This window comes from Ailuropoda melanoleuca, chromosome 9 (assembly GCF_002007445.2).
Source record: "Ailuropoda melanoleuca isolate Jingjing chromosome 9, ASM200744v2, whole genome shotgun sequence".
Classification (NCBI taxonomy): Eukaryota; Metazoa; Chordata; class Mammalia; order Carnivora; family Ursidae; genus Ailuropoda; species Ailuropoda melanoleuca.
Genome location: NC_048226.1, coordinates 4,584,199 through 4,608,429, shown reverse-complemented (window position 1 = coordinate 4,608,429; position 24,231 = coordinate 4,584,199). Strand labels below are relative to the sequence as shown.

At 50.8% G+C, this 24,231-nt stretch overlaps 1 protein-coding gene across 2 annotated transcripts in view; it reads left to right on the top strand.

Moving 5' to 3' along the window:
- ZNF592 (zinc finger protein 592) overlaps positions 1-13,072 on the top strand; it is a 34,860-nt gene extending 21,788 nt beyond the window's left edge. For both annotated transcript variants that reach the window (XM_034667838.1, XM_034667836.1), the window contains 7 exons: positions 2,542-2,720; positions 8,170-8,346; positions 8,613-8,772; positions 8,885-9,172; positions 9,388-9,500; positions 10,177-10,312; positions 11,683-13,072. In XM_034667838.1, the coding sequence (XP_034523729.1) occupies positions 2,542-2,720; positions 8,170-8,346; positions 8,613-8,772; positions 8,885-9,172; positions 9,388-9,500; positions 10,177-10,312; positions 11,683-12,195 (1,566 nt within the window). In that variant the 3' untranslated portion in view covers positions 12,196-13,072. The remainder of the gene's footprint in view (positions 1-2,541; positions 2,721-8,169; positions 8,347-8,612; positions 8,773-8,884; positions 9,173-9,387; positions 9,501-10,176; positions 10,313-11,682) is intronic.
- The last annotated feature ends 11,159 nt before the right edge of the window (positions 13,073-24,231 follow it).

The window sequence follows — 24,231 nt, the reverse complement described above, 5'->3', positions numbered from 1 at the left end:
GGAACACAAGCAGGGGGAGTGGGAGAGGAAGAAGCAGGCTCACAGCAGAGGAGCCCGATGTGGGGCTCGATCCCATAACGCCGGGATCACGCCCTGAGCCGAAGGCAGACGCTTAACCGCTGTGCCACCCAGGCGCCCCAATGCCAGTATTATTTTTAACATTAGGACAACTACATAAAATCAAGGGTGTATTTGTAGTTCGTTCTGCTCTTAGAGTAGATCACAGCAAGGATGTATAAGTCAAAATACTGCATTTTTAAGGTCACTGGGAACTAGTCTTTTTTCTATATGGTTATTATGTCACCAACTTGATACGTTGTTAGGTTATTTAGTTTCTGTTTTTCAATTTTTAGGGAATGCTGTTTTTCTCTTTTATATATACATATAAAGATTTATTTATTTGAGAGAGAGAGTGAGCAAGAGTGTGCGTGCATGTGTGTGCCTGCATGTGTGCTGGTGGGGAGGGGGAAAGGGAGAGGGAAAGAGAGAATCTTTAACAGACTCTGTGCTGAGCTCTGAGTCCTATGTGGGACTTGATCTTACAACCCTGAGATCATGACCTGAGCTGAAACCAAGAGTTGGGTACTTAACTGACTGCGTCACCCAGCACCCCTAATTTTATATGATTTTAAAACTATGGGGCCCAGGGTGTGCCTGGGCGGCTCAGTTGGTTAAGCCTCTGACTCTTGGTTTTCGGCTCAGGTCAGGATCCTCAGGGTCATGGGGTTGAACCCCGCATCGGGCTGCACTCTAGTGTGGCTTCTGCTTCCTCTCTCCCTCTCCTTTTCCCTCTTCCCCCCCCCTTCTTTCCCCTCCACCTCCTTCTCAAATAAATAAACCTTAACAAAAAAAAAGCTTTGGACCTGGTGACAGGTGTTGGAATTAAAAAACAAAAACAACAAAAACCAAAACCCCTATGTAAAACATTTATGTGATTCCAAGCTTAAAACTACATTGACAAGGTCCTCCCTGAAGTCTTGGAAATCCCTGTTGCTTTCACTCTGTTCACTCCTGCCCCATAAGTGACCATTTCTATTCACTTGTGGTTTCTCTCTGCCTGGCTCCTGTTCTGCAAATATGTATAGGTATGCCTGTGTGTATGGGGGGGGGTCATCCTCCCCCCTTTCTTATTTACTGTTGTGCACCCAAAGTAATATTTTTTTTTAAAAAGGCTTTTTATTACAGAATGTCTCAAACATATGTAAAAGTGGACAGAAGAATATAACAAACCTTCCTTTAACAATTACCAACTCCTGGCCCATCTCGTTTTATGTATTTTGTCACCCATCCTTCCCCACTCATGGATTATTTCTAAACAAATCCCCACATCACTATCTGTAATAGTTCAGTGTGATCTATAAAATATGAGGTTTTCCTTTCAAAAAACATGGATATAATATCACATTTCAAAACTAGTAATAATGATAATTTCTTATTATTATCAAACCTTAATACCATTTGTCAGATGTCCCAATATCATTATCAAGTTAGTGTTCAAATATCTCTGATTGTTTCATTTCTCTTTATAGTTGGCTTGCTTGAATCAGGCTCTAAATAAGTGCTATACATTGCAATGTGAAAATTTCTCTTAAACTTCTTTTAATGTATAAGTTTCCTTTTTCTCTCTGTTTTTCCCTTGAAACCTGTTGAAAAAACTGGGTTGTGTGTCCTGTAGAGGCTCCATGTTCTGGATTTTGCTTTTCCTGTCCTCCCTAACACCTCGTCCCTCTGAGCAACTCCTCTGGGCCCAAGTCAGCAGCCCGCAGTGCAGAGCGAGCACAGTGGTCCCCTTTTGACCCAGAAGGGCCTCTGCTGACGCAGGCGCCCACGCGGTCTGCTGCTTCCCCCCAGGCTGTCTGCGCTGTGCCCACTAGAGCAGTGGGGGCTGCAGGACTTCTCCCTGCCCCGGTTCTTTCCTGAGTCTGGGAGTGAAGATGTTCTTCCTCACTCGGCCCTTTTCTGTGGGCTTGTGTGGTCAGCTGTGGCTCTGGACTCCCCTGAGTGGGCAGACAGAGCTGAGGGCATGGACGCTGGGAAGACTGCTCAGTCCCCCTGCCCTGGGGGCTTCTGAGGGCCAATCAGTTCTGCTCTGGAAGTCCCTGAGCCACCAGACTAGAGGTGTCATGCGGGAACCGTCTCTGCTGAGCGAGGGCAGAGGCCCTGGTGGGTCTGACAGGGTAGTGGGGTCTGAGACGTGAAGCAGTGCCTTTGGCCTCTGGAAAGGAAGAGCTGGTCTGCTAAGCCTGAGGGAAGGAACACTCACAGTCCTAGAAGCAGGACTGATCTTTGGAAACATAGCGTCGGTTCTGTCTCTGATGAATAAGGTGAGAGACAAAGCTTGCTTGGGTGTATCAACACTTTTAACACAGCCTGGGGGTGTCAGGGATCCTGGGAGGGTTGGAAGAGAGCATGGTTTGGGGGGGCAGGGGATGGCTGTTCCGACCCCTGTTCTAGGAGAGCCAGACCGCTGTGGTTGGAGAGCCGAGAGCTGGAAGCACCTGTGGCACCTGCATGACCTGTTTTCTTGGTGTTTGTTCCTAGACTTGCCAGGTGTGCCAGATGCTGCTGCCCAACCAGTGTAGCTTTTGTGCCCACCAGCGGATCCACGCCCACAAGTCCCCCTACTGCTGCCCGGAGTGCGGGGCCCTCTGTCGCTCCGCCTACTTCCAGACCCACGTGAAGGAAAATTGCTTGCACTATGCCCGCAAGGTGGGCTACAGGTGGGTGCTGCCTGGCGTGATGTCCTGGGGAGGCCCAGGGGCTGGTCCTCTTCTTGGGCCGGAACTCATTTCGGGATGAGCCAGGGCCCCAGCCCTCGTAAGTCAGTAATGTTAGCTGGTATTTGGGTAGGGGTTTTTATTTTTAGAGAACAAGAACAAGCAGGGGGGCAATAATAAGTAGTTAAAAAGAAACATGAAAAAGTAGCTTTGAAGGGACGGTTTGGGGAGATTAGTTTGGTTTTTAAAAGTATATAAAGTCAATTTGCTTACAGAGTTACTGTGTGCAGCATATTAAATTTAAAGTACCATTACAATAACACATTTACTAATTGCAGTACTTTCACATGTTCTCAATTTGCATCAACAACCAGAACTGCAAGGTGTGAAGGGCTCTCGGACCTTTACGTTGATGAACTTCTGTCCGTTTGTGAGAAACAAGCACAACCTGAAAATGGAAAAATGATCAGCCTCATAGTAAAACCAAGAAAACTGTTTTAAACTGAGTCTCCTTCACGTGTCAAATAAATGTAGGCAAGAAGTCATTTTCAGGAAAAAGATCAAAATGGGGAGGAAAACGCCCTCCCAGACACATTGATCTCTAACTTTTACAGCCACTTGGTGAGGCCCCTTTACTGATGTACTATCTTCGGGACTTTCTGCATCTTCTGATGTTCTTACGTTATCACTTTCACACCTGAAAATTAATTTTGTCCAAATTTAGTAAGGTTTTCTTCTCTTTGGTATTTAAAAAAAATATTAATTTAGTTCATCGAATAACTTTCTTTTCGAGTACTTATTATGGTCGTTAGCACTGTGCTAGACATTCAGGATACAAAGGGGGTTGAGACAGAGTTGCCGTCAGGGGGCCTCAGTGTGGTAGGTCGCAGACCCGCACAAGTGATGGTAACGCAGAGCGGTAAGGCCCACAGTAGGCGGTGGTCAGGGAAGCTCACAGAGGAGTTAGTAGGTTTTCTGGCAAGCGAAAGGGGGAGAGCATGTCTGGCAAGGGTATGCGCAGGGATGCCAGTCACACGACAGGCTACAGGAACGGTGAACATCTTGTGGGGGGGCAAGATGAATGGGGGTGTGGTGGGACATGAGACCAGGGCATCAGTAGGGCCAGGACCAGGCGAGACCTTGTAGTCCTTGGCAGACACTTAGACTTTCTCCAGTGGACAGTGGGGGGCTTCAGATGGTTCTGGAGCAGGGGAGTGGTCTGGCTAGACCAGTGCTTCAGGAAGATCGCTCTGGGAAGCTGATGTGTGTTAGGGGAGAGCCCAGAGACTAGTTGGGAGGCGAGTGTGGTGGTCCAGATGAGAGGCTGGGGGCTGTGGGGATGGAGAGAAGGAAGATCTGGAAGAGCTTTAGGGAGCAGAAGCTTTAAAGCTTGATGGTAGCTGGCAGACAGGGTGGAGGGGTGGGGAGGGGCTATGGGGACTCCCAGGCTTGTCCTGGTGTAAGCACTTCCAAGTGTAAACTGGCTGCTTCTGCGTGTGATGGGAAATGGAGACCCTAAAGTGCAGGAGAAGTGGAACAAACCAGAGGTGGGTTACACAAAGCCCTTGCTGCCATGTTGCAGAGGAGCAGTGCTCGGCAGCACCCCAGGCCACTGTGTTTGTTGTTTTTTAATATCAGTCACCTCTGCCCCCAACATGGGGCTCGAACTCACAACCCCGAGATCAAGAGTAGAATGCTCCTCTGACTGAGCCATCTGGGTGCCCCCCCAGGCCACATTTTTAAAACCAAACACCTGAATGTGTGTTTTTACAGTATTGTGCAACATTTGAAAATACCTTTCCAACTGTGACTTAAGCGTGTGCTGCTTGTTCCAAGATTGAGTCCAATCCCCTAAAAATGCAAGCAAAACTTAAATCTTTATCTTTGAATTTTGAATCCAAGGAATTTCCAATAACACAGATAGATTCATAGCATTTTTTGGTTCTTTTAATTCAATATTTTATTTTACTTTCATCTGCAAGAATAAAAAGAAACATAGTGTCTCAAAAGCAATTCAGTTTGTCAAGCCTTTTTTTTTTTTTTTTTTTAAAGTTTTTTTTTTTTGAGAGAGAGAGAGAGAGTGAGTGAGCAGGGGGAGGGCAGAGGGAGAAAAGCAGACTGCCCCTAAGTGGGGAGCCAGATTCGGGGCTCGATCCCAGGACCCTGAGATCATGACCTGAGCTGAAGTCAGACACGTAGCTGACTGAGCCCCCAGGTGCCCCTGTCAAGCCTTTCTGTGAGGAATGTCAGTCGCACGTGTAATGTGATTCAGCCGGAGGGCTTCCTGGAGATCTTGACATGGGATCTTCAGTGGCGGGGGTTGAACTCAGAAGACATACACCCGAGCACAGTAGTGGCTGCACTTAGATCTTCAGCTGTTCACGTGGATTTTTGAATCAGCTTTATTTAGACACACAACATACATTCACCCATGTAATGTATACAATTCAACAGTTTTAGTGTATTTACTGAGTTGTTCAGTCACCACAACCAATTTTAGTATGTTTTCATTATTCGAAAAGAGACTCTATATTCACAACCCTTCCGTTCCCCCCATCCGTCAGGTACCATGAATTTGGTTTCTGCCTCATATATCTGCTGCCTTTGCACATTTCACAGAAATGGAATCATAGAATCTGTAGTCTTAGCCAAGATTCGTCTGTATTGTGGTATGTCGCATTTCACTCCTTTTTTACGGCTGAATGATAGTCCACTGTCTGTAGACAGCAGTTTGTTCACCCGTTTACCAGTTGACGGACACTTGGGGTTCCACCCTTTGGCCGTTATGAGTAACGCCTCTGATGAACATTCAGGTGTCAGTTGTGTGGACATACATTTTCCGTTCTTTTGGGTAGATACTTGGGAGTAGACGAGCTGGGTCAACTGGTAACTCTGTTTAACTTTTTGAGGAACTGCCAGACTGTTTTAAAAGTGGCTGTATTTCTGCATTCCTGCCAGCAGACCTATGAGATTTTTGGTTTCTCTCCGTCCTTGCCGGCAGGGATGTTGTCTGACTTCTGCTCGTGGCCATCCCTATGGGTGTGGAGCTGCGTCTCGTCCGGTTTTGATTTACATTTTCCCAACGGCTCACAGCGTTGAGCATCTTTTCTGTTGGGTATTTCTGTATCTTCTTTGGAGAAATGTCTATTTGCCCAGTTTTAATTGGCTTATTGTCTTACTCTTGAGTTATAAGAGTTCTTTATATAGTCTGGATATAAGTCCCTTGTCAGATAGATGATGTGCAAATATTTCCTCCCATTCTGTGGGCATTATATTTTTTAGTGAATTCTCAAATTGTACCTATGCTCCATCTCATGGAGTTCTACTACAGGCTTACAGTCTTGTTTTATTTTTGCTTTTTTTGAAGACATTGTCAAAGTACATTTTATATATGTTTTATGTATATGTATTTCATGTAAAATGTGTATATACATTATATATAAATTTTAGAATTGTTTAAATTATTCTGCTCTTTGTTGAAAATTTGGAGAGTGGCCTATGATGTCATAAAGGAGCAAGTTTAGACTGTTCTTAATATGTCATTTTTTAATTATTTGTGATTATTAGGACAATTAAGTATTTTACTACTCTGTCTTTTCTAAAACTTTACACATTCCACAGCGTATGAGTCTATAATTGTATATTTTCTCTTAAAAAAATTGGTGAAGAGTTGTGTCATGGGGTCAGATTTCTCTTCTGCGTGCTTTTTCATCAATTTGTAAACCATACTTGACTCAGTCTTTCACTGACTCGGTGTGCGTGTTCTTTTACCCCTTTATGTTCTTACTTCCGTGAGGTTTCTTTGAAGAATGTCTCTTCGGTACATAGAGTGGATTTTTAGCTGCATTTTTGAGGAGTACATTTATATTGCCCCCGCTGAGTTTCAGTCAAACTGCACAAATAAGGCCACTTAAGGTTCTTTACACATATCAAATGTACTTGGCCACTTTGGATGAATTTGGAAATATGTGGATTTTATTTTCTCCTCACAATACCTTGTGTTGTGGAAGTACTTCTCTGAGCTAGAAGTTGGTCGCTATTTTGTTTAGCGGGAGAGAAAAGAAAATATAAGTAGCTTGCATAGAAAGTCTAATTTAAAGCATGTACAAATTTGGTAACGAGTGAACATCAGAGGTCATTGCAAACAGCTTTCCGGTTCTGTGGGCTGCTCGTCATTGCTAATTAAATGTGCAGAGAGGATTCCATCTGCCCCCCCACCCCACCCCCCCAAATACACAGAGAAGGAGGAGAAGGAGGAAAAACAAACAGGACCAGGCAGGATGCTGTGATGATGTACGTGGACTGTGAAAACGGGCTCATGTAGTGAGTGGAAAGGCTGTATTTGGTAGCCAAAGAATTTTTAAGTGACGGCATGTCCTTTCTTTCAGTGAAGCCACAGCCTCTCTTCTTATGCCTATTGGGATGTCGGGGTTGTGGGGTCAGGCAATACAGCAATAGAAGGGAGCTCAGAATTACCTCGAGGGGAATGGCTGGGCTCAGGGCGGGTGTTTTCTCACGGGAGGGGAGACGGGGCGGGGGGCCATGTAGGCAGGAGGAAAGAAAGAATGTGTGAGAGGGCCTAGGTCCTGGAATGGATGGAGGGTGGCGTGGAGGTCACGTGGGCTCATGTGACCGAGGAAAGGGAAGGCCAGATTTATAGAGGGAGATCGTGAAGTTGACGGAAGAGTCCAACATGCCTCAGTTTCAGAAAAAAGTGATTTAAGATAGTTCATACATGATACAAATGATACATCTGCTAAACAAAGCTCGGAAATACCACCTGGGAGAAAAAGAAGTAAAAAGTTACCCGCGACGCCACGAGGGAGGGGCTCCGACGCTGAGAAGCTACATGGTCCAGGATGGTACGGGCCACGTCTGGCTGTTGAGTGCTTGCCACGTGGCCAGTACAGTGTGGAACATTCCCACTGTCACCGCATGTTCCCGTGGACTTGGGCTTTGAGGGCTGTGTGTTTTACTGTACTTGTGGCTCGGGCGAGCGCAGTATTTCCCAACCACACTTTGTATGAAGTGGCAGTCCCTGCCCACTCAGTACCACCAGCCTGTGGGAAGGCACGGGCTGTCCGGCCTCCTCCTGAAATTTCCTCTTGGACCCTTGCAGTGGTGTCGCACTTCAAAAGATTTTGTTTATGTCATCTTGGAACCGGTCCCCTCCTGCTCCATTCCTGCCAGCCTCTCTGGCCGGTGAAGGGTGGGGCGGGTTTCTTCCCCCTTCTCTCCTAGGGATAGCCTTGGGCTTGGGGGGCCCTGGGTGACCGCATTGTGCCAGATGGCAGCAGACAGGCTCTCAGGATGGGCGTGTGGAGGATGGAGAGCTCAAGGGAGGGGGAGAGAGGGCCCCGAGATGGCTCTGTTCCTGCCCTCCATCCCTCCTTTTCCAGCACTACTTCTGGGTCTGACACACCTCCCACACCCCACCACTCCTGTCCTCCAGGTGCATCCACTGCGGGGTTGTCCACCTGACCTTGGCCTTGCTGAAAAGCCACATCCAGGAGCGACACTGCCAGGTTTTCCACAAATGTGCATTCTGCCCCATGGCCTTCAAGACTGCCAGCAGCACTGCGGACCACAGCGCCACTCAGCACCCCACCCAGCCTCACAGACCCTCCCAGTGAGTGCAGCTCCAGGGCCGCAGGCCTTTGGGTGGAGTGGAGTGGCCTGGGTGCTATGGGGAGGGTGTTGGGATGGACCAGGGAGCTGGGGCTGGGGATGCAGGTGCCTGGGGTTCACTGAAGGCATCCCGAGGCAGGGGAGTCGCCACGTCGGCTCAGAGTAGTGCTTTCCCAGACCTGACCCTGGTTCAGAGAGAGCGGAGACGGGGTGGGGGTTCTGCGCTCAGGGCCTGGCCACCTCACTCCCTGGGCCTTGTCTCATTAGGCTCATTTATAAGTGCTCCTGTGAAATGGTCTTCAACAAGAAGAGGCACATTCAGCAGCACTTTTACCAGAATGCCAGCAAGACGCAGGTGGGCGTCTTCAAGTGCCCCGAGTGCCCACTCTTGTTCCTGCAGAAGCCGGAGTTGATGCAGCATGTCAAGGTGGGGTGCCCTGGGGAAGGAGGCTGGGAGGAGGGCACGCGCCTCAGGCCGGGGGTCTGACTCTGTGCATCTTTCCCCTTGCCCAGTCAGTAATCGCTCTCCCCATCCCCAGAGCACCCACGGTGTTCCCCGAAACGTGGATGAGCTGTCAAGCCTCCAGTCTTCATCGGACACGTCCTCAAGCCGTCCTGGCTCTCGAGTTCCCACTGAGCCCCCAGCCACGAGTGTGGCTTCACGGGGAAGCGCCCTGCCCTCTAGCCGCTGGGGCAGGCCTGAGGCCCATCGCAGGGCTGAGGCCAGGCCCCGGCTGAGGAACACTGGCTGGACCTGCCAGGAGTGCCAGGAGTGGGTTCCTGATCGGGAGAACTACGTGTCCCACATGAAAAAGAGTCACGGTCGGGTAAGTGTCCTCCCGTGGTCACAGGGAAGTGCCAGAGTCTCTGGACTTCTGTGGGGTCAGAGCCCCTTATGTGGCTGACCCCTTGGGGTTCCCGGTGCTTTGGGCAGGGTGGGTTCCACCGATCTTGAGGTCTTTCTGCCTACATCACCCGAGTAGAAAGAGCCACCCGGGACGGTCTTATAGTTCTGATGCTTTGCGTCCTGTCGCTCCCGTAGACGTTGAAGCGGTACCCGTGTCGGCAGTGTGAGCAGTCCTTCCACACCCCCAACAGCCTGCGCAAACACATCCGCAACAACCACGACACAGTGAAGAAAGTCTATACCTGTGGGTGAGTCCCCAGAGCTGGGAGCCAGGAGGCCTGAAATTCAAAAAAAGACTGTCGCTGGCACCACTGGGGCTTTTGTCTCCTGTGAGGTCAGGGGTCAGAAGCAAGAGAGAAGCGAGTTTCTCGTGGAAAGATGCCATGGCTCAGTCAGAAGGCGGGGCCGGTCGGGAACCAGCTTGTAGCACCTGGTGGCTTCTGAGCCTCCCCTTCCTCCCTCCCGCGCCCTGGGCCGCACTGCCGGTCAGTGCCACCGGCCCTGAGGTTTAGGAGGAGGGATGGTGATGGCACCGTGCGCCCTGTCTGGCCAGGAGGATTTGACATGGTGTCTGTGCTCAGACGTATGCTGGCCTCTTCCTTGCTGACCACTAGCCCAGCACTTGGGCCTCTGGGCAGTGATGTCAGGGAGTGGAGAGTGAGATCATGGCTCAGGGCCAGGACAGATATTCTGACTTGCTCTTGTCTGCCACCTTGGCTGGCTTGCCAACTCCGTTTCTCTGGGGTGTGCCCAGCACTAGCTGGCCAGCCTGATGACCCCCCAGCCAGCTCGCTGCCTGCTCCAGGCTCTCTCCCCCGGAGCCAGAAGCAGCATCCACCTGCCTCCCTGCCGGGCATGCGCGGCCACGCTGGGCTTCCTGGGGCCTGTCATCTTAGACCCCGCCTTCGGGCTGTACTCCTGCAGGTACTGCACAGAGGACGGCCCGAGCTTCCCTCGGCCCTCCCTCCTGGAGAGCCACATCAGCCTTATGCATGGTATCAGAAACCCTGATTTGAGCCAGACGTCCAAAGTCAGACCTCCGGGTGGACATTCCCCTCAGGTGAGTGTGGGGCCCCTTCCCCCTGGAGCAGCTGCAGGAGGGCTGCAGAGAACCCGTCTGTAACAGCGGCCACAGAGCAACCAGCGGTGGTGCTTCCCTCACTGTGCTTGTTCTCTAGGCCTGCACAGCCCACCTGGGGACCGCACACAGGTAAAGGACGGGCAGAGACCTGGGAGGCAGCCCATTAGCCTTTTGTTCCCATGGCTTCCCTGTCACTGTGATCTGTTCCTTAGCCGTGTGTGTCCTGCTGTGTGGACACTGGAGTGGATCCACGCATGCCATCCTGCTGCTGCCCCTCTAGTCCCGGGTGGGGGAGGGGAGGGGTGCCAGCGGGGCCGACGGTGGCAGTGCTCACCTGAGTGTGTGTGTGTCTCTCGCACTCTCTCCACACACACACACACACACACATACACACATACACACGTTATGGGAGGAGCCAAGCCTAGACTCCTGGTATCCTAGACCCTCGTTCTACGACCATATCCCTGTTCCATGCCCTCGTCCCATTTCTGGTGAATTTCTGGAACAGTGTGGTTTCCCCTCCTCATGGCAGGCTCTTCCCACCCCGTGGTAGGGAGGACTGCTTCTCAGCGGGTCAGTCATGTCTGGGAAATTCTGAGAGCTGCCTGGAGTTCTAAGGCGTTCTTTCTTGGCTCCTCGGAAAAGGGCGTTGGTCGGCAGAAGCCCTTTCACACAGCAGGTGGGGTGTCTGTTGACGTTTTGGCAACATCTATCTGTGATTGAGACGCACACCCCCACCCTCCAAGTGCACATGCCCTTTGATCCAGCAGTTCTGTCTGAGGATTTATCTGTCCTGTATCTTTGGCCTCGGGCCTGAAGCGGTCCGTGCACCGCACTGCAGGGCTCTGCGCAGTAAACAATGAGGGAACACAACTAAATGTCGGCCAGAGGGGACCGTTCACCCCTCTGATGCGTCAGCGCCGCATGAGGGGAATGAAGCCTCTGCATATGCCCTCACGGAGACAACGGCCAGCACCTGTCGTTAAGTAGAAAAAGCAGGGTGAAGAAAAGTGTGAATGCAACGCTCTCGTTTTGTAGAATACAACACTTGTCTCTTTGTGTGTGCAAACCTAGGTGGTATGGCCTTCTCTGAAGAGCAGACCTGGGGAGGGGGGTGGGAAGGACTTCATCTTCCTTCTGCCCTTCCCATATCTTTGGAATGTGTCACCACATGCGACGTTCCATTAGACAAAACAAAAGCAAACCGAAAACCCTGAAAGCAACCAAATCTAACCCGTGGTTCCGGGCCGGGGCAAGCCTGGCCTGGGTGGTGATTCTGCGAATCCGTGGGTGGCCCCGGTCAGGTGTGGGGCTCGGCCCGACTCTGCTCACAGCGTCTCCCCTTGCAGGTGAGCCATCTGAAAAGACCAGGCAGCGGAGCCGGGGACGCTCCGGGCACCAGCAATGGCGCAGCCGTCTCTTCCACCAAAAGGCACAAGTCCCTGTTCCAGTGTGCGAAATGTAGCTTTGCCACGGACTCGGGGCTCGAGTTTCAGAGCCACATACCTCAGCACCAGGCGGACAGCTCTACGGCTCAGTGTCTGCTCTGCGGCCTGTGCTACACCTCGGCCGGCTCCCTCAGCCGTCACCTCTTCATTGTCCACAAGGTGAGAGACCAGGAGGAGGAGGAGGCGGCCGAGGCGGCTGTGGAGGCGGCAGAGCCAGAGGAGGGCTCCGGGGAGGAGGTGTCCATGGAGACCAGGGAGAACGGACTGGAAGAATGTGCCGGAGAGCCTTTGTTGGGCGACCCAGAGGCGAGATCACTAGGTCCGGCTTCTGAGGAGGACGGTGCCCAGGATGCTCAGAGTCAACCACAGGCCTCTCGGGACCAGGACAGCCACGCACCGTCCCCTCAGGTGTGACTGGAGGCTCTGCAGCGCGTGCGGTTGGGCCCGTGCCGCGGCCTCCCCCATCTGCCGTGTGGACAGTGGGAGAGAAAAGGCTCTGCCCCGGTGTGAGTGTGGCCGGCTGTGCCCTGGAGCGGTGTCTGCCCCGAGCTGCGGGGTGCTGGGTGTCCCCCAGCCCCGGGAAATGTGCGGTCACCCAGGACCCTCACAGCTCTGAATATGCTTCTGTTATTTATGGCTTTGTGCTGCTTCTTGGTACCCCAGCTCTTGTCTGTGTCCTTCCAACCCCAGGCTGCTTAAGTGGCCCAACCCCAACGCTGTCAACTCGGCTTGAAACCCCTCAGCGCTGTGCTCTTCTGGGAGGTTCCCGCGTGCTGCCTTCAGCCAGGGCTCTCCTTGGAGCCCTCTGTCCGGCCAGCAGAGCCGGAGCAGGGGGATGAGGGTGCTGGCGCACCCGCTCTTGGAGAGCCCTGCCCAGGCTGGCTTGGTGAGGGCCCTTGATCACCTTGCCCTTCCTTCCTGTCTTCTCTGATTCTTTCCCCTCCAAAAATAGTCCTGGAGAATGAATTGTCACACTGGCGCCTCCTGTCTGTGTGGGTGGGAGAAAGTTCTGCAGCACACCTCTGTTTGGAACCGGGAGAGCAGGAAACGCAGCAAGGCAGGCAGGCCCTGAGAGGCAGACCCCCTTCAGAAGGAGCTGTGCGTCCTTGTTCTGCTGCTGTTCTGCCTTCCTGACACGTGGGGTTGGGGGCACACAGACATTGGAATATTTGTACTCTTGCTCCTGTGCCATTAGAGAGGCTGCTGCCCCAGGCAGGCCGGCCCCTCCTCCTCTCGGCTACACTCATGTTGCTCAGACTCTATTTCAAATAAAAAATCTTCTTACCATGCAGGTAGGCTCTTGTATTCCTCTTCAAGGGAGCCTGGCCCTACCCTGCTCCACTTCACAGTCTCTCCCAGACTTCCGTCACTGTCCCATCTCTGAGGGAGAGCAGCGTGCCTACTGTCCGAGGAAGGCTCGCTTTAGATTCTGGAGCTGTGGTTAGGAAACCAGGAGCTCGGTACTTGGTCCTCCAGAGACTTCTAAGGGTGTGAGGGGAGGGTCTTAATACTGGTCGAGGGTCCCCTGCGAGGCCTTTCTGGGGCTAGCAGCATTGGCCTTAGGGCCTATTGAAATGTTCTGGGCACCCCCATCATCTTTCCTACAAATGGATTTTCCTCCTAAGAGACCCTTTTACTGGTAGGGTGGGGGGAGGGATAGAGGGGAGGAATTATCTCGCAGTGTTCAAGAGGTCCTGCTGTTGCCACTGCCACAGGAACTCTCGGCTGTGGCAGAATCGGGATTAGGCAGGGGAGGCTGGGCTGAGGCTGGGCTGCCGTTTCCCCGGTGGCAGAGTTCAGGCCTGACCAAGCCCAAGGGGCAGGCCATGTGGATGTGTTCTCTGACCTCCGACCCAAGCTGCTGCTGCAGCTCTGCCTGGCTGGGGGTGGGGGGGGGTGCAACTGGGCCCTACAGGCTCTAGTGCAGCAAAGGCAGGTGGGTGCAGGCCAAGTTCTTGGAGGTGCTCTTTCAAGGAAGGCATTGAATGTCAGTTGTAACTCCTTAAGTCAGATAAATATGTCTGACCTTTTCACAACAGAAAAAAAAAAGTACATTTTGTTTTTCTCTCCAATGCCAGATTTTTAGTGGAAATGCTCATGGCCCTGGGAACGGTTAGTGCTTACCTCAGTGTCAGAGAGAGTCTGCTGTTTAAGGATTGCTACACTTGGCAAGGCCACAGTGTCCCTCTTTCCCAAGCAGGCAGTGAGGCCGCCTGCAAGGCCTGAGCTCATCCCATCTTGGCTGTCGTCCCTTCCCTAATTCCACTGCAGGTGCCCACCCTGCACCCCATGGTCTGTTCACAGGAACATTACCGGGGAGGCTCTGAGAAGGGTTTGAAATGGACTGTTGGATCTCTTGCTGCTCACCAGCGGTGGTAGCTGGAGTGGGGGCGGGGGTAGCGAACTTGCAGGCTCCACACCTGGCCTGACCCGGATCCGCCTCTCCTTCCTGGGAATGGCGCGGAGTGGAGAGAATGCCAAGCCACTCACCAGGAGACCTGGGGCACAACCTGGATTCTGCCCTTAACTAGCTTTTAACAAGCCCCCTCACTTCACGCCCCCCCCCAAATAGTCCTGGTAATTCCCATCCAGCTCTCTTCCTGGGCTTTGTGAGACGGGGAGCGTGGAAGCTTGTTTTCAGTTTGTGAGGCGCGCAACACGTGAGGGATTCTTGCCTTTAGGGCTTGGGGGTGGAGTGCACCTCCCCTGCCGGCAGCCGTGTGTGCCACCGGGCCCATCTATGGAGCCCGTCTACGCTGCGGCAGTAGTGACGCTCGAAGCATGTCAGGCCTGCTTGCACGCCCCGCATCTTGCTAAAGACTTGGCCGTGATTTTCATAATCACAAGGATCTCCCAGTTAACCCTCCTCCGTCTCACAGAGAAGAACACAGAGGCTCAGAGAGGTCAGAGAACCTGCCGGGCCGCCTGCACGTGCTGGGGCAAAATCAGACCCGGCTGGTTCTAAAGTCCACAACAGCAACCCCTGTGCTGCCTTTGTGGCCCGGCTACTTTGGCCGGCTCCCAGCAGGTCAGCACTTTGCAGCCATCCAGACACCTGCTTTCCTACCTCCCCAGTGGTTGGGGTGCCCCCCGGAGCGCCGGGCTCTCGTTGGAGTCCAGCTGTGCCTCGTCACCCCGAGGAGGACCCCATGCAAAACATCTGTGCGGGACGTTCTAAAGCAGAGGCGGTCTTCCCATGACCTTTCATTTACCTTGGGGTTGATCTTGCCTTGGAAGACCATCATTTTTGGGGGGCCATCCCAGAAAACATGGTTCCCTCAGGGTCCAATATCTTCTCTTTTCTTAAGATGTTTTTAATGGGCGTGCTCTCCTATCTTTTGTTATCAGCAAATGCTTGCTTGTAGCAAGTGCTGTGTACAGGTTGGGTGGGAGTGAATGCTCCGCTGATCAAGTTAAAGAGATAAGCTCCCCACCCTTGTAAAAACTACAACTTAATACACTCTCAGGCTTGACAAATGACTAGTATTTATTTTCCAACTGCTTTATCTCTGTAAAACGATGTGCCGAATGACTATAATTGGTGTAGAAAGAACTGTTCCCTTAACTTATGTAAACAGTCTGGTTTTGAAAACTTAACAGTGTGGCTTAGCAAGTTCGACACACTTTGCCTTCCCCGAGACAGAGGAACCCCCTGCCTGCCCTGTTCACCACTGTATACTCAGCTCTGGGCGCACTTTCTTTTACTTGTTTAAAAAATTTTTTTGTTGCTGTTTTTTTTTTTTTTAATTAATACATAGACATTACGGTAAGACATCCAAATAACACAAAAAGAATATACAGTGCAAAGTAAGCTTCCTGTTGGAGGTCAGCCTTCAGTTCCCCAGCCCAGCTCCAGAATTAATCACTGTTAATCTAGATCTCGTGTACCCTTTCTGAGCAATTCTATGCATTTACAAGTTTATAAATATGTATATTTATATATCTATTTTTAATACAAATGGTAGCATTCTATGCAGTGTTCTGAAGCTTGCTTTTTTCACTTGTGTAATGGAGATTGTTCCAAATTCATCCAGTGGGTCAGTCTAATTCTTTAAAAACTTCTAGCACAGTTCCTTGCATACAGTAGTGGTCCAAAGAGTGTTGGAATGAGTGAGTGAATGCATGCATGTATGCACACGTGAATGAAAGAATCTGATTCAACTGGTAGCTACAAAGTTCTCTCAGGGTCTGCTCTGAGCAAAGCAGAATGTTCTAGATTCTAGAATGTGTTGTGTCGTCACCCCTCCACCACACCCCCGTCTTTTCCAAGGTATCCAGGCTGTTCTTGACCTTCTCCACCAACAGATGCCACAGCAGTCTTAGGAAATGAGGCGCTGGGAACCTTGAGCCCCTCTGGAGGAGAGAATAGAATCCCAAGAATAGGATTTTTTTTTTTTTTATTTAAAGGCATTTAAAATGCCTTTCTCTCATTGGAAAATGACATCACGTTATTAGAGAAAATAAAAAACGTGCATATTTATAATCCCATCCTACTTTTGAGGTAGTTTTTATTTTTGTCTATTAGTTTCCAGTCCTTTCCAACTGCTTTCCAACTGGACTCTTGTTCAGTCCACAGCTAAATATGATATGATTATGACAATAACAGAAATTGAACATTTCTCCATGACAGGTATGATTCTCACGTTCATTCTCTTATGTAGGCGTGAAAAAATCCTATGAGACGGGTACTGCTCTTTTGGAGGTTCAGAGTGGTTGAGTAATTTCCCTAAGGCCACAGAGCTCCTAAAGGGACAAAGCTGGGATTCATTCAGGTGTGACTAGCACTACCCTGCCTCTGATCTTGTACAGTACTTTTTTTTTTTTTAAGATTTTGTTTATTCATGAGAGACAGAGAGAGAGAGAGAGAGGCAGAGGCAGAAGGAGAAGCTGGGAGCCTGATGCAGAACTTGATCCCAGGACCCCAGGATCATGACCTGAGCCAAAGGCAGGCGCTTCACCGACTGAGCCACCCAGGCGCCCCCGTGCCCTGCTTTTTTCTACTTAACATTATATCTGGACATTTTCCATGTCTCTACAAAGCCCCTAAATCCTCATTGTCAATCATTGTAGTCATTTTCAAATCAACATCATTTACTTACCCATTTCCTGTTTAAATTTCCCACTTCATGAGTGCAGTGAAGAGTCTGGGCATATGGCTTCTTGCTTCTACAGAATTATTTCCTCAGGGGCTTATCCCTATTTTTCTTGACTAAACTTCCTGGCAGTGTGATAGAATGAAGGAAGCCAGTGACTAGAAAACAGAAGCCCTGGGTTCCAATGCGAGCTTGGTAACTAAGTTGTTTGATCTTTCTTGGCCTCCGTACTCCCATCTGTCAAGTGGAGGGTGGGGGTGTTGGCTTAAATCTCTGGAGAGCCTGAGCCTGGCTAGATTTTATCTCCTTGTTCCTCATGTTTATGCCAAAAGAGAGGAGACCTCCCTAAAGGCAAGAACTCTTAATCGGATTTCTTCTCCCGTTTAATTGTTTTATGTATTGACTTTTGGTCTGGCCGAATATAGAAATAGAAGCGATCCCTCCCCCACTCCCCCCAAGGCAGCATCACTTTCATTTGCATTGATTTACATTGTAATCGGCATCAGATTTATGCTTTTTCTGATGGAGTTCTGGCTCTTTGATAAGTACCTATTTCTTTTGGCTTTTGCCAGGCCTTTCCAAGTTTGAACTATCTGTTTACTTGATAATTTAAAACATCTTCAGATCCATCTTTCCATTAGGGACCGGGGTCCAGATGAATTCTTGAGCTAGTTCATTGTGTCATGCACTGGCCTTTTCAAATGCTTTCATTTTTTATAGTATTTATTATTGCAAATTAAAGTTGAGTTTTTAGTGAATAAATACTAGAAAAGAAAGTCGATTTATATGTAACTGATTGTATGGAAAATGGGGCGGAAGGATATGATAAGCCATTTAAGTCAGTTCTAAGCGGGGAGAAACCCCCATCCTAGTGAGCGCTCAAGTGACAGGACCAGGAGCGCCATCTTGCCTCATAGGGTGGCATGGTCTTTGTATATACATAGTGACAGTCGAAAATCTACTAGATCTTGCTTCTACAACTTAGTCCCACAGCTTTGGCTTCTACTTTCTGTGAAGATGGGGAGAGTTGATCATGCCTTTGATTTTCGAAGAGTGGTTAAGCTCCGTTCTGATGGGGTGTTCATTCATTAAACTGGGAGAATCCACTGTTTCTCGCCTCCCTTTTTCAGTGATGATAGCCAGGGCACACTGTATACAATTCCTATTTTTCTCTGGAGTCTTCTGGTCCTTAGACCAGTTTGCTTGGAATTTCTCCCTAGGACATATTGTGCATAGACAGGGCTGAATATTTTTTGTATCTGAAAGGAGGGTAGATTTTGCTTCCTAAGAAGCTCTTTGCTTGAGATGGGGGCTTCGCATTTCTACCTTAGGCTGGTTCTGGAATGTGATTTCCAAACAGGGAAAGGGTGTGCCAGACAAGGTGGGCAGTGGGGAGGGGACAGCAAGGAAAGGGTAGAAAGTTGTGGAGGGCAGGCAGGAGAGTTCGGACAGGTAGAGGGTTTAGAGCCTGGAGATAGCCCTTGACTTTTCGGGTGGGTGAGGCTGGTGGCGGCCATGGGCTTGCACCCTAGAAGTGGTCCATTAGGGGGAAGCGTGGTGGGTGCCAGCAAGCTCGGAAATGATCCGGGAAATGATCTGTCAGTGGCACCCCTTGGGTGAGCAGTCCTTGCAGCCAGTTGTGGCCGCGGTTGCTGAGAGGTAGTAACAGTTACAAGAAAAAAACCCCCAAAAACTGAGATGTAGCTGCTGCGGGCTGGCTGCGATACAGAAGGGTCCCTAGAGAAAGACTGGAAGGGGAGGAAAAGGACAGGTTCTCCCTGCAAGAAGACCAGGAGAGGCCTGGGCTGGGAGTGGCCTTTCCCAGGTCTCTCTGAGGATGTGGAGCTTGTGTCCTGGTTCTGAGTGACAGCTGCTGCCCCCTGACCACAGAGTCACCCTCTCATCTCATGATTGCTTTACTCTGGACAGGGCCTACATCTGTGGTAGAAATTCCCAACTCCTCCAGTCCGATGCGGAATCAGTAGGCGCACTGGGGAGGGCGCCTGGCTGGAGCAGCTCTATGCTTGAGTCCCCAGTTCCCCTTCCAGTCAAACCAGAATCAGGAGTGGCTCCTTGTAGCCAGTAATCCTTTCACTGGTGTCCACTTACTCCAGCGCAGATGTGGCCACATCTCCAGTCCCTGGAGCGCCAGAGTGACCAGCTCATCCCAGAGTGGCAGGACCTGGAGTCTCCACCCTCCAGGGTCAGGGGCTCAGCTGCGCGAGCCGGGAGCTGTGGGGGTCCTTGGAGGAAGGTCAGGCGAGCACTCCAGAGAACTGCAGAGTCACTAGCAGGGCAGGCAGCTGGCAGCAGAAGGCAGTAGGCCCTCATGGGGGCGGGGGTGGGGGGACAGAAATCTAGGGCTTCATTGAGCTCAGGGCTGAGACCTTTAAAATGAGTGGAATCGAAACAAGGAAAAACAGAAGAAATGGGAGGGGTGGACATGTGTTTGACTCACTTACCCTGCTACTGATGACTTGGTGTGAGATGGGCCACAGGCCTGGGGTTCTTGGAAGCCTGGAGTGGAAGGTGATGTTGCTTCGTAAGGAAGGTCTCACTGACCTCTGACCTCAATTCCTATGCCATCGCTTGTGGAATAGGCCACCTCCGTGTGAGTCTACACGGGTGCCAAGAAGCAAAATAAGATCTTGAGTCTATTGACCAGAATGGCGTTGGTGATAGCTGTACTGTGCCCGGACGAGCTCACAAGTGCAACGTGATGTTCGCGCCACAGCAGCTTACGGTGGGCACTGGCAAAGCAGACTTGTTCCCAGGGAAGCATCCAGCATGGGGTAGGGCTCTCCAGGCCGTTCCACCCAAGGACCTACTGCAGGAACTTTTGTCAAGAAAAGAGGTGTCTCCTGACCAGTATTTTCACACCTTTCCAGGGCTATTCTATCCAAAAGACCTCCACTCTAGACTTCCTCTTTGTGGCCTCGGAGGGCACAACAAGAATTGGACTCAATAAAAGGAAAATCCTCCTGAAAATGAAGTGGGCTGCCTGGAGGAGGAGTATTCCCAACGAGAGGAGGAGGGGGTTACCACACGGTGACCAAGTCCACTTCCTGCAGCACCCCACCCCGTTTCCTTCCTTCCACATGTTCTTCCACTCAGACCTCTCCCTGCTCCAGGCCAGGGAGCCAGCTCTGACCCCACTCAGGGACCTGCCTCTGGCCACTCTTGCTGGGTGGGTCTGACTCCGACCTGTGCTTCAGCTCTGGTCATTGAGCTGCTTCTGTCTTGTTCAGGAGGCCAAAGTTTGCCCTTTATAACCTAATTCTGGTAACTCATTACTGCTTGATAATGTGACTGGTTTCCTTTGAGCTCTTTTGACCAGCAGAGGTAGTGAGGGAAGGGAAAGAAGGGGTAAATATGTCTGGGAAAAGCAAACAATCACCCTCCTAGGTTGTGAGGAAGGAGGTTGGGCGGGGGAGGGCAGGGAGAGCTGAGAGCAGACGTTCCAGAGCCTTCTAAAGAATGACGTACATCTTGAAGCAGAGGTTAGTAGGACTCAGAGATGCTAGCTAGTCTGTCCTCCTTCAAAGTTGAAGTTCTTATCCGATGGTTTCACGTTTCCCTGTATTTTGAAGGAAGAGTTGACCACTGCAAGTGAGGAGGGCAAAGGGCAGGTTGGAATCTTGTTTGGAGCTGTTGCTATAGGGAAAGGAAAAGGTCAGCTTGGGGAATTGGGAAAGGATTGCCCAGCTGCCCGAGACTGGACTCAGGTTAGAAACCAGAGTTGGCCAGCCTTGGAGCAAGAAGCCACAGCCAGATTCCAGGTTAGGAACCGGCAAGGCACATGTGGTAGAAGTCCAGGGCCAAGGGAGACGAGACCTCTGAGGAGAGTACGGTTGTCATCGGAGTCATTGTCCTCCCCACACTTGTGCCTGTGTCCATACAGGGATGGGGGGAGGTGGATAAAGGAGCCTCGCAGAAACTCAAGAGGGCAAGTTAGGGTCTGGAGTTGCCCTACAGCGGAAGGCAGGCTTAGTCGGTGGATAACAAGATGGCATTTTAGAGGTGGAGAAACTCCTCTGATGAGATTCAAGTGATGGGCATTTGATTAGGTTGCTAAAGGGAAGTGGGGGTGAAGGCCTTCGAGAGGGTGAGGTCAGTGGACCTGCTGCCAGTGTGTTGGCTGAGTTATTAGAAAGGCAGGGATGATGGCAGGGGGCCAGCGCCGGGTACACAGTGGCGCTCACTGTGCAGTGGCCTGAGCTCACTAAGATCAGGGGGGAGGATGGTGAGGCACGTGGAATGGTGTCCTGGCAGCAGGTAAACTTTGGGTAATGTATGCTTCAAAGGAAAGCGGAAGGGGAAGATGGAACTAAGTCGGAATACAAGGTGTGTTCGCACTCATCTAGACCTCGAAGAGAGGGGCGCAGGTGGTGGGGCCAGCGTGTCCCAGGAGCCCCAGCCATTCCGGGACAGGGACCAGCTTCCCCAGCTGAGCTACGTATGTTAAGAACAGCAGCCCAAGTGCCTAGTTACTCCAGGGCCCTGGGAAGTGCAAAACATCCGGGAGAGGGGGTCCTGGCAACACTAACAAACTCCTACGATGCTTCATCAGTACGAGTGTCTAATAGCAAACCTTGGATTATGGTTTTTTCCAAATGCAGAACAGCATGAGCCTCTCCATGCCCTTTCAGCAACATGCGCGGACCTCTATCCGAGATTCTAGCTTTCTTTCAGGCTGAGAGTTTCTACAGGGTACAGACTCTCACATTCACTTCTGTACCCTCAGCACCTGGCATAATGCCTGGCATGGAGTCGTTAGCAATTACTTAATAAATACTTGCTGAATGGACAGCCATGACCTACAGGATCATAGAGGGAATGCCTCATTCCTCTTTGCAAAGGAGAAAGCTGAAACTCAGGGGTGGGGAGCCATTTGCCCAAGGTCACACTCAGTGGAAGAGGAGAATTAGAACCCAAGTCTCTGGACTCCCAGCCTAGGACTTGACACCCCTCAATATGTCCTCTCTCTCCTGCTAGACTGTAAGCTTAGAGAAGAAAGAGATTGCTTTTCTGACCTCTCCCTCCCCGAGTGCCCTGGCACTCCTCGCTCAGCTCTGCCCTATCCTCACGAAAGTCTGCTTATTAACTTGGCACATGACAAGAAGCTGGAAGGACAGATCGTACACTAGATGATAGGAGCAGGACTCGTGAAGGTTTAGGCAAGAAAGAAAGGGAGTGGGAAATTAAGATGAGCTTTAACTAAAAAAAGGCACAAGTTTGCACTCAGGATAAAAAAGCCTTTACAAGCAGGAGTAGGAAAGACTTAGGTGAATAGTAATTCAGGCTGAACACGCACGGGCTCAGGATCAATGAAATAATTTGGCTGTGAAAACGCTGTTGCTAGTGAGTGGGGCCCAAACCCAGAGAGGTGCTAATTCAGTTGTAGGCTGCTAATGGGGTGACCTCTGTGTGGGTCACTTTTTCAAAAGGAAATTGATCAATTACAGGGTCACTAGGGTGACTAGTGGTACCATATCCATGGTCATATGAGAGGTGGCCTCAAAGGGAAGTCTAGCTTCCTTGTGGACCAGACAAAACCTTCCAGATCTGGCCTTAAATGTCTCTTTCCCCATCTTTACCCTTGAACAACATGCCCACCAGACTCTTCTGTATCTCCATATCTTTGCCCACACTCTTCCCTCCATCTGGAATATTCTGTCTGTCCTGTCCCCCACCCCCACGCCAACAGTCTACTATGCAATTTTCAAAATCCTTCTCAAGTTCACTGCCTTGTAAACCATCCTAACCAAAACCCCAGGCAACCCACTCTTTTCTCTATACTTTCATGCTCCCCTATACATAGTTTTGTAATTGGACATTTCCTCTTCATTGTAGTTTGTTTATATGCCTGTTTCTCCTATTGGACAAAAGTTTCTTGAAAGCACAGATCCTTGACTCCTACCTGGAGCACATTGCCCTAGCATGATCCATGGGTGTTCATACGACTTCAACAAATGGATCAAAACTTCAAGCATGCTTTCAAATGTTTGAAGGACTGTCCTGTAGATAACTGAAGAGATTTTAATACATGCACCTCCAGAGAGCCAACAACAAGGATAAATGGGGGCATGTGGTCAGGAGACGGATCTGGACTCACTGGGAGAAACTGCCTTAGTATTGGTCAAGACTCACATTCTACCAACAGAAGCCTAATTCGAAGCAGCTTGAGCATGGGGGAAATTTTGGGGTCCACAGATTTGACGAGCTGGTCGGATTGCCAACCTACAAGGTCAGGGAAAAAGGTGGATTTCAGGAACACCTACAGTGATGTACCTGGAACCCATCGGGACTCTGAGCCCCTTGCTTTGCTTCTCCCTCTGTGAGCTTCCTTCTTCCTCACTGCAGACTGGCTTTCTCCACCAGGCAGGAAGCATGGTTGCTGAAAGCTGAGACTTCACAGCTCACCGCTTTCCAGCACAGAGAGGCTGCTTTTCTCCCCCAATTCCAGTTAAAAAAACATTTTGGTGAAGAACTCCCATTGGCACCCATGGGTACCACGAAGAGCCTGGCTTGAGTCAGCTGCCAGCCAGCCGAGGTCAGGGATGGGGTCATGGAGGAATGAGGCAGTTGTCATTGGAACCACACCGCAAGAGCGGGGGAAGAGCCATTTCCAACAGGAGTGGGAATGCACATGCGTGCAACTTCTGGGACAGAAGGGTGGTACTCCTTTGCTCTAACTTCTTAATGATGGTCATAGCCATCTGGCTGCAGGCACTTTCTGGATGCTTCCAAGGATAAAGGAGAAAAAAAGAATGGATAAATTTTGGTCATTCCCAATATTTAGAACTAGGCTTAGGCAGTGCTTACAATCTTACTCTTAGAAATTGTTGCATGGTTCTTTTCTGAGCGTCAGGACTCTGCCATTTCCCCCCTCAGGTGCTGAGAAATCGAGGCTGGGTAGAGTAGGAGGTCCAATTATTCTGGAAGTGTTTTTGAGCCCTTCATCTATGCTAGTTAATGGAAGGGAACCCAAGACACATCCAGAGGAGCTCCATGAGATGTGCGGGCTTGCCTAAGTCTGCACCAACAGTCCCTGGCAAGGCCGGAGGTCAGCGGGGCTGCCACCAGGCAGAAGGGGGCCCTCGCTGGCTGCCTGGGCGCCCACCTTGTGAAGCCCAGGCTCCAAGCGGCTTGACGCCCCCCTGGCCTTCGCCTGGCCTGCTTCACCAGCTCCAGGTACTCCTGCACCTTCCGCGGCGCAAAGGCCGCGGGGCCCGCGCTTCCACAGTTGCCACACGGCCCCGGGAGCGGGGAAGGACGGTTGGCGGGAAGCCTGGGTGCTGGGGTCTGGAATTTGGGGCACAGCGGGAGGCCTCCCGAGGCCCTGGGCCCGACGCCG